Below are 11,940 nucleotides of genomic sequence, written 5' to 3'. Positions count from 1 at the left end.
ACTGCTCACCATACATATTTTAAGAATATTACTGCACTAGGAGCAGTTTCAAGGTTTACCGAACTAATACCTGGAAAGAGCAGATTGCCTTATGAAGAAAGATTAGGCAGACCAGGCCTACATCCTCTGGAGTTTAGAAAGAATTAAAGGTGACTTAATTGAAATATAAAAGATCCCGAGGGTATTTGACTGGCTGATGTCAAAAGGATGCTTCCTCCTATGGGAGGGTTTAGAAACTAGGGTTTGTAGTTTAAAAATAAAGGGGTCACCCTTTTAAAACAGAGATGGGGTAAAAAATTTCACCCTGAGAGTTGCAAGGCTTTAGAATCCCTTCCTCCAGAGGCAGCGGATGCAGAATCTTTAAATATTTTTAAAGGCAGAGGTAGACAGATTCTTGATTACCAAGGGGATGAAAGATATTAGGGAGATGTAGGAATGTAGAATTGAGGTTAAAATCAGATCAGCATAATCTTACTGAATGGTGGAACAGGCTCGACTGCCGAGTGGCCTACTCATGTTCCTTTTCAGGTGTATATTCAATCACATTTTGCTGATCTGAATCTTAACTCTACCTACCCGATTTAGTCCCATTGAAACAGTAACTTTTAAAAAAAGTGATCCATCTCAGATTTGACATCTTCTGCCGCACCAGCTGTTTGGAGAATTCCAGATTTCCACTAGTCTCTATGTAAGTATGTGCTTCTATACATCAACCCAAACAATGTAACAATTCTGGCATTTTGAACTGCCTGGTTTGAATTTTAAGGTCTCGCTCCCTTGTTCCAGATCCTCCCATCACAGGAAATGGAATCCTTTAATCATCTTAAGCAGCTCAATGGGATCATCCTTTAATCTCACATTCAGGGAACACTAATCTCATCTGTAACCTGTGCACCCAGTTTAATCTTTGAGTCCCTGTTTCATTCTAAAGAATCAATAAGGCATCCTGCCCAAGGCACTGGGTCCAGGACTGGACACAGTCTTTCCAGCTGCAGGCTGGAGAAGAGCTCTGTAAAACTAGAACACAATTTCCAGCTTTTAACTTTCATCTCCATCGAGCTGGAATTAAACTTCCATTCACCTTTCTCATTCTAGTTTGTATCTGCTCACTTGTTTTTAGTGATTTCTGCACTTTGACCCATAAATCTCTGCTCGCCCACAGTTGTGAACTTCTCCCCATTGAGAAAACCCCCTTTCTTGCCACCAAAATGGATGAGGTCTCACTTTCCCACATCGAACGCCATCTGCCAAAATTTGAGTTACTCACCAAGTCTATTGTGCGTGGGTCTGGGGTTTTGATTGTATATACTTATCTCCCCACAGACAGAGACCAATGTACCCTGCCACAGTTCAGGAAGGTTCAGTGATAATTTACTTTAATTCAGATTGCAAACAAACATGATCAGCGCATCTCCAACAAGAGGCTTCAGAGTCAAGGGAAATAAGTTGAACTGCTGCCAAGGCTCCATACACTAGAACAGCTGCACGGCAGTCAGGCCCAGGCCACATGTCAGTAACCCTCATTCGCCCAGGTCACATTGTAGTCTGGATACTTGGCTTTCAGGAGCTCTGTTGTGATTTCATGCTTTGCACGTCCATAGCCCTGCGCACAAAAGGACAAGATAATGTGATAAACTTATTACTCAGTTCCTGCGACAGAAATCCTTCACAAATTTGGACAGTTAAGCATGTACCGTCTGATGTATTGCATTCCCTTCCTAAAGGAGCTGATTCAAAGGTTCCACTCATTTGATTCAGCAGCTTTTCAGTGAGTTACCCTGCTCCATGGCCAAACTCTTTCCCGAGGTTCTGACTGTGTCAACAGTCTACTCTCAAGAGAAACAGCCTCAAGAGATGCTCATATCAGGAACCCATTCACCTTCCCAGCTCTCCTCACTACCCAGCAACCACAACGAACCCCCCCACCTCACCCCCAAACACTGCCCCCCCATCACGACCACCTCCCATTACCAGTGGCACAGGGCAGTGGAGAAATGATCAAGCTGCCGGCTGAACAGGCGCTCCATGTTGCTAAACCTTCAACACCATTATCCCCTCCAGACAGATCTCAAAACTGCATGACCTTGGTCTCAGCTCTGCCCTCTGCAACTGGATCCTCAGCTTTCTGACCCACAGGCCACAATCAGTGAGGATAAGTAACTGCACCTCCTCCACAATAACACTCAACACTGGAGCCCCCCAGGGATGCGTCCTCAGCCCCCTACTGTACCCCTTGTACACCTACAACTGTGTTGCCAGATTCCAAATGAACGCCATCTACAAGTTCGGATATCTAACAACGATGTGTCAAAACACACAAGGGAGATAGAAGGCTTGGTGACGTGGTGCAATGAAAACAATCTCTCTCTCAATGTCGGCAAAACTAAAAAAAACTGATCATCGACTTCAGAAAGATAGGAGGAGAACACACCCCCATCTACATCAACGGAACCGAGTTGAGAGAGTGAAGAGCACAAAGTTCCTCGGAGAGACGATAACTGACGACCTGTCCTGGGCTTCTCACATAGACGCGACAGTCAAGAAGGCACAACAACGCCTCTTCTTCCTCAGGCAGGAAATTTGGCATGTCCATAAGGTCCCTCACCAACTTCTACAGATGCACCATTGAAAGCTTACGGTCTGGGTGCATAATGGCCTGCTATGGCAACTGCTCTGCCAGGACCGTAAGAAACTACAGAAGGTGGTGCGCACAGCCAGGACCATCACGGAAGCCAACCTTCCATCCATGGACTCTATTTAATGGCTCGCTGCTGCAGAAAGGCAGCCAACATCATCAAAGACCCAACGCACCCGAGTAATGACTGCCTACAACTTCTTCCGTCAGGCATAAGATACAGAAGCCTGAACATATGCACAAGCAGGTTCAGGAACAGCTTCTTTCCAGCTGTTATCAGACTGTTGAATAGACTCTAGCCTCACATAACGTAACCTGCAATGTAATCTGTATGCCTCTAAGTCTTTTTGATTTGCCCATCCTTTGCTTGCTGTGATCTGCCTGTATCACTCACAAACAAAGCTTTTCACTGTATTTCGGTACACTTGACAATAAAAATCAATCAGGTCATCAGGCAGCAGCTCAGTCATTTTAGAAGAGCTTAAATGATTTGAATGGAGTGGTCAACTGTATCATAGCCAAGTTAGCTGATGATATGAAAATAGGAAAACAGCTGGTGAGGTTAGGAGGAGTTTCAAAGAGATAATCGAGAGGATCAATGAGCCAGTTAAAAATATGAATTATGTGGGAAAATGTGAAGTTGTTCATTTTTGCAGGAAGAATAGAAAAACAGAATACTGCTTAAACGGAGAGAAAGAGACTACAGAATACTGTAGTACAGAGGAATCTGGGTGTATTTGCTCATAGATAATAAAAAGTGCAGGCCATTCAGCCCTTTAAGGTTGTTCTGTAATCATGGCTGATGTTCTACATCAAAGCCATTTCTCTATCCCCATAATGTCTTGATATCTTTGATCAAAGCTAGTTAGGAGGCAGATACAGCAAGTAATCAAGAAGGCAAACAGCATATTGGAATAGGGATGGAGTATGCAAGTAAGAGATCTTTCTACAACTATACAGAATGTTTGTTAAGACCTCACCTGGAGTACTGTGTAGAATTTTGGTCTTCTTACTTAAGTTGGAATATACTTGCACTAAAGCATTTGAGAGAAGGTTCACTCTGCTCATTCCTGGGATGAAAGCATTTGTCTGATGATGAAAGGTTGGATCTATACTCAACGAGAATTAGAGCTGAGCTTATTGAAACTTAGAAAGAGAGAGCGCGGTCTAACAAGGTATATGCTGAGAGGATGTTTTATCTGTGGAACTGTCAAGAGCTGGGCACGCAGTTCAAAACTAATTTATAAAGTTGGAGATGAGAAGGAATTTCTTCAGGGGTCATTAGGCCAGTCCTGTACACATTGACTGTTCACATACATTCGCCTCCGTCCTAACAATGCACATACGCCTCACCCTCCCGGCACACACACACACCCTGAATATAGGAACAACCTCCTGCGCTCTCTTCATAATGGGATCAGCCCAATGATTATGTCTGACAATGAACACTCCCTGTTGACATTGACTCTGCAGCACCTCTCATACATTGTCCCCTGACAGTGCTGTAATAAACTACGCATATGCCCTTTGTACTTACCATGGAGTATCCATACACATGGATTGTCTTCTTGGCGCTGTTATGGTTAATACGACCACCACCTTGGCACTCACACTGCAGACCCTGCTTCTGAATCCAGCTAGACACTTGCTCATAGATATCAGCTGTAGTTATGATAAAACACAAAACCATTTCATGACTGTTGTGTATTTGGTAAGTATAGTGGACTGTCACTTCACTGGCCCTTCTTGAACAGTTACAGTGATTGGAAGTACCATGTCAACCGCATAATTCACTGCAAACATTCCCAAAATGGCTTCATGAAAACTCCCTCCACACCAATTGTACATGATCCAGATCCTCATTTGTAAACAGCACGTATATATACAATCCCCAGATTCAGACAGCTGACCACAGAGGTGCCTTAGGGCGTTATCAATTACTCCAAATGTTTTCCTCAATAAAACTGCTCTGATTGCTTCAATTCAGCTATATTCAGTGTTTCTGATAAACACTCACACTGCGCATTTCCTCTAAAAGTTGCCCGTTTTCATCAACTCATTTCGCAGCTCAGAAGCATACACTTTCACCCGCTCCATTCAGTCCACTGCTGTTTGTACATTTTTAATGTGGTGTATTATTTTATCATAATTTTCATTGATTTATTGTCAGCGACATTTTAGGAATTTGAACGTTATCACCGAATTTTAATTTGAAGAAAAAATACCAACACCATCCAAGCTAAATGTTATTCGCCAACTGGTTTGAATTCTGATTTTTCCACATTCTGGCCCTATTAGATTCATTTATTTTCCAGATTAAAGAAACCCCCTTATTCTCTCTCTCATTGGAAATCTTATTCATAATAAGGTGCGTCCATTAAACCCAGGTGACTACATAAAGACGCAACATCATAGTTGGCACAAACTGTCTCAAATGTGATATGGGAGCTCCTGGCTTGATGGGGAATCTATACAAATGGCAATGAGTAGGTTATTTCAATAAATGTTTAAGTGTGGGTTAGACACTATTTCTCCATAAACAATAACAAATTCAATGTCCAACTACACTTGCATGTTTACACAGACTCCCACTGATGAACTGGCTTAATGCACTAACCCAATAATGACACTAAACAGGCCGGCCCAGTTAGATCCCTGGGCTCTGCTCAGTCAGCTACTCCAATGCAAAGAGCTGAGAGAAGTTGCCAGGGTAAAACAAGGTCAGACAGGATTTGCTACTTCTCTTTCCTCCTCTGAAACATAGAGCCTGTTCCTGTGCTGTACAGTTCTCCGGCCTACGATGTGGTGCTGAACGTGACACCAAACTGAACTAATCCCTTCTGCCCACCCTTGGTCCATATCCCTCCATTCCTTGCTTATTCATGTGCCTATCTGAAAGCCCCTTAAACACCCCTATCACGTCTGCCTTCACCACCACCCCTGGTAGCACATTCCAGGCACCCACCACTTTGTGTAAAAGACTTGCTTGTCACATCTCATTTGGACTTTCTCCCTCTTACTTTTAATGCATGCCCTCTAGTATTAGAAATTTCAACTCAGGAAAAAATTCTGACTGTCAGCCCTTCCTATGCCTCTCAATTTATAAATTTCTGTCAGGTCTCTCCTCAGCCTCTGCCACTCCAGAGAAAATAACACTAGGCTGTCCGCCTTCTCCTTATAGCTCATACTCTCCAGCACAGGTAGCATCCTGGTAAACCTCTTCTGCACCCTCCCTAAAGCCTCCACATCCTTCTTGTAACGTGGCAACCAGATTTGAACACAATACTCTAAGCATGGTCTCACCAAAGTGTCAAAGCTGCAACATCACTTCCTGACTCTTGTACTCAATTCCCTGACCAATAAAGGTAACCATGCCATATGCTTTCTTTACCACCCTATCTACTAGTGCTGCCGCTTTTAGTGAGCTATGGACTTGAAGCCCAAGATCTCTCTGTAGGTCTGTTCAGGGTCCTGCCATTAATCATACACCTTCCTCAAAATTTGACCTCCCAAAGTGCAACACCTCACTCTTATCTGGATTTTACTCCATCTGCCATATCAGCAACTGATCTATATTCCGCTGTATCCTTTGACAACCTTCTACACTATTCACAACTCCACCGATCTTTGTGTCATCTGCCAACTTAGTAACCTACTAATCTGGTTTTCAAAAAACACCCTTTCACCACTACCTTCTGCCTTCTATTGGGAAGCCAATTCTGAATGCAAGCAGCCAAGTCACAGTGGATGCCATGCATCTTAATCTTCTGGATGAGCCTACCATGAGGGACTTTGTCAAAAGCCTCACTAAAATCCATGTAGACAACATCCACTGCTCTACACTCAATCATCTTCATCACCACCTCAAAGAAAAATCTAGTTACCTAGACATGACCTGCCCTGCACAAAGCCATGCTAACTGTCCTTAATTAGGTCATCCTTTTCCAAATGCATGTAAATCTTATCCCTGAGAATTCTCTCCAATAGCTTCCCAACCACTGATGGGAGGCTCACCAGTCTATAGTTTCCTAGATTATCCTCATTTCCCTTCTTGAGCAGAGGAACAGCATTAGCTACTAGCCAGTCCTTCAGGACCTTTCCAGTAGCTAGCAAGGGTACAAAGATCTTGGTCAAGGCCCTAGCAATCTCCTCCCTTGCCTCTCTCAATAACCTGGGATAGATTCCATTAGTCCCTGAGGACTTATCCACCTTAATGTTCTTGAAGAGACCCAACTACTTTCTTGACCTCCAATTGCCACAGCATATTAGCATGCCACACATTAATATCACTATCCTCCATATCCTTCTCCTGAGTGAATATGGACGCAAAGTGCCCATATAGGATCTTGCCCACATCCTCTCCCTCCAAGCACAATTTCACTCCTTTATCCTTGAGTGGTCTACCTTCTCCCTAGTTATCCTCCTGCTCTTAATAGGTGTACAAAATGCCTTGAGATTCTCTTTAACCCTACTTGCCAAGGTCATTTCATTGCCCCTTCTTTGCTCTCATTATTCCCTGCTCGAGTTGTTTCCTGCTTTATATTCATCATGGGTCCTGTCCAATTTTAACTTCTAAACGTTACACATGCTTCCTCTCACTTTTTGACTAAATTCACAACCTACTCCGTCATCCAAGGGTCCCTTACCTTGCCATCTTTATCCTTCCTCCTTAGTGGAACATGCCGGTCCTGAACTCTCATCAGCAGGACTTTTAAACAATTCCCATATATCAAATGTAGACTTGCCTGCTAACAGGTCCTTACAATTAACACTCCCTAGCTCCTGCCTAAAACTGACATAATTTGCCCTCCCCCAATTTTACCACCTTCCCACATGGTCCTGACTTATCCTTATTGATAGCTATCTTAAAACTTAGGGGGTTGTGATCACTGTTTCCAAAATGCTCTCCCACTGTAAAGTTAGTTACCTGGCCAGGCTCATTACCCAGTAGAAGGTCCTGTGGCCCCTCCTCTAGTTGGGCTATCCACAAAAGTTTTCAGGAAACCCTCTCAGATGCACCTAATAAATTCTGACCTGTCTAAGCCTTTTGCTCTAAGGGAGTCCCAGTCAATATTGGGAAAGTTAAAGTCACCTACTATGATAACCCTATTGTTAGTGCATCTTGCCATAATGTGCCTACACATCTGTTCCTCAATATCTCGGTGGCTGTTGTGGGGCCTATAGCGTAATCCCATCACTGTTTGCGCATTTCTTGTTTTTGAGCTCTACTAATATTGGCTCAGTGGATGCGCCCTCCACTATGTCCTCTCTGAGAGCTAGTGCGACTTTCTCCCTGATTAGTAATGCAACTCCTCCACCTCTTACCTCCCTCTCCCCCTCATCTAAAACATCAAAACCCTGGAACGTTGAGCAACCAATCAACCCTCTCTCAACCAAGTCTCTTGAATGGTCACAATATCATAGCCCCATGTACTGATCCAGGATCTAAGCTCATCTGCCTTACCCATAATGGTCCGTGCATTGAAATAAACACACTAAAGACAATTTGGATTTGATAAACTTTGTACAGTTTTGTTAAAGTAATGGAGAAACTGATGAGAGCAGTGATCAATGAATTTTCAAGGCTTTCAACAATGTACTACTAGTCAGAAGACCTGACGGTGAAAATAAAATCCATAAATTAAAAGAGGTAATAACTAAATAGATTTAAAATTGGTGGAAACACATAGTTGAACAGAAAGGGGAACAGTTGTTTTTCAGACAAAGGTAAGATACCCGATAGTTATCTTTCGTGTTCAGTCCAAGCGACCATTACTGTTTGATAGATCTGAATGACCAGCACCAGACGCACAGTGCAGAAGTTCAAAACCTGCAGCTAACACAGCTTGAAAGTGAAGAGATTGACTGAAGTGAGCAGTGAAATGCCAATTAATCCACACAAATGCAAATTGCTGATTTTGGGATGGAGACTGAGGAGAAGTGGTAGAGACAAGTACAATTACAAGAAGACATTTAGATAGGCATATGGATAGGTATAGATAGTTATAGGCCAAACGTGGGTAAACAGGACTGGTACAGTTTAGAAAACCAGGTCAGCATGGACAAGTTGGGTTGAAGGGACTGTTTCCACGTTGTATGACTCTATGCAACTTAGAACAAAGGGGACAATCTAAAGGGCCAGCAGGAGCCAAGAGTCCTGGGTACGTAGGTCAAACCCAGACCTTTAGGGAGAATGTTAAGGCCTGAGAGATTTGCTAACATGCTACCAGGGATGAGTTTTCAGTTACGTGGAGAGTTAAGAGAAAGTGGAGTTGCAGGCCATAGAGCAAAAAAAAGTTAGACAAGTTGACAGTGGCATTCAAAATCTTGTAGTAGTTTGAGATTTTGTTTGTTCCATGCAGTAACGGAAGACTTGGTAATCAATGGACACAAGGTTTAGGACACTGATAAACATGTCAGAGGGCACGAAGAAACCATTTTTGATACAAGTTGTGATCTAGAACGCTATGCCTGAAAGGGCAGAAACAGATTCAATAGGAACTTTCAAAAGGGATAAATACTTGAAGGGGAATTACGAGACACACTGAAATGGTGCCTCCACAGGGTCCCTTCAAACATTCCTGAGTGACCAATCTCACCGGACAGTGCATCCTGACACCCAGATTGCTGCCACGCACTCAACTCTCCACCTCCCCATTCGACATCAACTGGGCAGCATTGAAAATTTGCTGTATTGGATACAGCCATTCAGTCCATCATGCCTGTTCTAGTTGAGGAAGTATCATCTATCCAATTCCCATTTCTCAGCTCTTAGTCCATATCTCAGTATTTCAGGTATCCTAGTATTATTAAATTGTGACAAAGGTCCCTATATTTAGCACCCATTCAGACAGCAGATCCTGCCCCAAACCCATCCTCCCAAAAGCCTAATCTATCCAGTCATTACTTAGATCTAACATCACCCCGGAAATCTCCTCTATAATTACTTCAACAGGATCATATCTTTCTGACCAAACTATCCATCTCACCGATTCCTCTCTCCTACCCCAATTCCTGACTCCGCTCCACTTTCCACTCATCATTCCCCCCTCCCTACCATTGCACATCTCTCCCCTTCATTCCCCTCCCTTCTCCCCTACTTCCCTCTACCTCACTCCCTCATTCCCTTTATCCAACCCTGTCCACTTTTCCACCCTTTTCCCTTCCTCACCCCTCGTTCATTCCCCTTGAAGGAGAACAACTGCATGATAGAGGCAAAGTAGGGAGCTGATCTCAGGATTCGTCTGCTTCCATTATCTTTCCTTCTTTTTTACTTTTGCTCTTTTCTTTTCTTTGAAGCCTGAAGAGTGGCGAGTGGAGGAAGAAGGCTCTAGCAGCAGCCATGCCAGGCATGGCTCCACCCTAGCCTAGGGTCCCCCAGTGAGCAAAGAGCAGCTCCCATGCTGACTCCCCTGGCCTGGACTCACAGGCGAGGCTGAGGCACCAGTTCTGCAGCTAGGCCTGGGCACCTGAAGGAGCAGAAGCATCAGTGAACAGGATGGATGGTGGATCAGCAACAGTGTCTGAAGCAGTGTCAGGTGGGGAACAGGGGCTTCTCCTTGGCCCAGCACAGTGGTCTCCTGCTGTAGTGGTTGTGTCCCAGCATGGAGGTCTTCTTCATCTTTGGCATCCAGATATTCCAGCGACCTGAATGGCAGTCTCAACTCAGCTGCATCTTCAGGGTTTCTCATCGTTCCTTACTTGGCTTTCCCCAATCCCAGGAGCTGTTGACTGAACTGTGATGGACTTTATCTTGATTTTACTTTTTTAACTATTTATGACCTCCATCATTAATATAGGCATTGTAGTAGGGTGGCAAATAGCTTTTCATTGTATTTTTCATGTAAAAGTATATGTAACGATAAATTTCTATTTTTTTCACTGGAGCATTGGATGTAGAGGTTTACAAAATAATGAGGGGCATGGATAGGGTGAATAGCCAAAGTCCTTTACCCCTAGGGTCAGGGAATGCAAAACTAGGGGGCCATATTTTTAACATGAGAGGAGAGAGATTTGAAAAAAGACACGAGGGGCAATTTTTTTTTATACAGAGAGTGGTGTTTGGGATGAACTTTCAGAGAAAGTGGTGGATGCGGGAACAGATACAACATTTAAAAGACGTAAGTACAGGAATGGTAAAGATGTTCAGGGATATGGGTGGGGAGCAGGCAGGTGGGTCTAGTTTAGTTTGGGATTAGGGTCAGCATGGAGTGGATGGACCGAAGGGGCTGTTTCCGTACTGTGCGACTCTATTCCCTCCCTCTGCCCTGGATTCCCGGTGTTTGCCCGGCTCCTCCTGTTTACCGTGATACTCGGCCGAAGCCCAGCCGCGGACGATAGTCTTCTCCTGGGGGTTGTCACTTTCACTCCACACACGAATGAGGACGTATTTAAAGACGCCGCCCGGATCGATGCGGACATCATCGAGCTCCGCCAAACTGAGCGCCATGGAGCCGCCAGAGTGCAAGCCCCCGCTATAACACACTGAGCATGCGCGTTGCCGGCACGGCCGTAACGCATATCGAGCATGCACATGACCGGCAGGGACGTAGCACGAGGTGCATGCGCATGACCGGCAGGGACGTTATGCTTACCAAGCATGCTTGGTGACCGGCACGGCGTTATTCATAATACGCGTTCCACCAATCGGAGAGGTGGTTATGAACACCAAGCATGCGCATGTGCGGCACGACCGTAGACACAAAGAACACGGGCGTCAGACATAGTAACAACTGCCGATGCTGGAGTCAGAAATAACACAGTGTGGAAATAGTAAGAACTGCAGTTGCTGGAGTCAGAGATAATAGTGTGGTGCTGGAGGAGCACAGCAGGCAGCACCAGCACGGCCGTAGGCATACTGAGCACGCGCACTATCCCCGCTCCGAACCCCACCTGCAACCTCTACTAAGCATGCGCATTATTTCCACACTGGGTAATTCCCAACATTCGCCAAACGGGCGGTGCTGATAGAGAGACCCAGTACAAACTCCCACACAACATACCCAGCTCCCACAGTACAAACCCCCCACACAACATACCCAGCGCCCACGGTACAAACCCCCCACACAATATACCCAGCGCCCACAGTACAAACCCCCCACACAACATACCCAGCGCCCACAGTACAAACCCCCCACACAGCATACCCAGCGCCCATAGTACAAACCCCCCACACAACATACCCAGAACCCACAGCACCAACCCCCACATAATATACCCAGCACCCACAGTACAAACCTCCCACATAATATACCCAGCACCCACAGTACAAGCCCCCACATAATATACCAACTACCCACAGCACC

General features: G+C 44.8%; 1 protein-coding gene across 2 annotated transcripts; it reads right to left on the bottom strand.

Annotated features, from left to right (window-relative positions):
* Positions 1-1,359: 1,359 nt before the first annotated feature.
* On the bottom strand, positions 1,360-11,449 carry LOC109912013 (14 kDa phosphohistidine phosphatase-like). Of its 2 annotated transcripts, XM_048592311.1 has the most exons (3): positions 10,940-11,230; positions 4,173-4,297; positions 1,360-1,603 (listed from the first exon to the last, which is right to left on the bottom strand). In XM_048592311.1, the coding sequence occupies exons 1-3, from the start codon at positions 11,082-11,084 to the stop codon at positions 1,511-1,513; spliced, it is 363 nt and encodes a 120-aa protein (XP_048448268.1). In that variant the 5' UTR covers positions 11,085-11,230; the 3' UTR covers positions 1,360-1,510. The 2 variants fall into 2 exon arrangements, with proteins under 2 accessions (XP_048448268.1, XP_048448267.1); XM_048592310.1 differs by lacking the exon at positions 4,173-4,297 and having other exon boundaries at positions 10,940-11,449.
* Positions 11,450-11,940: the final 491 nt, after the last annotated feature.

This window comes from Rhincodon typus, unplaced genomic scaffold (assembly GCF_021869965.1).
Source record: "Rhincodon typus isolate 14 unplaced genomic scaffold, sRhiTyp1.1 hic_rhity00001000, whole genome shotgun sequence".
NCBI classification, from domain to species: domain Eukaryota; kingdom Metazoa; phylum Chordata; class Chondrichthyes; order Orectolobiformes; family Rhincodontidae; genus Rhincodon; species Rhincodon typus.
This window is presented reverse-complemented; position numbering and strand designations above follow the sequence as displayed.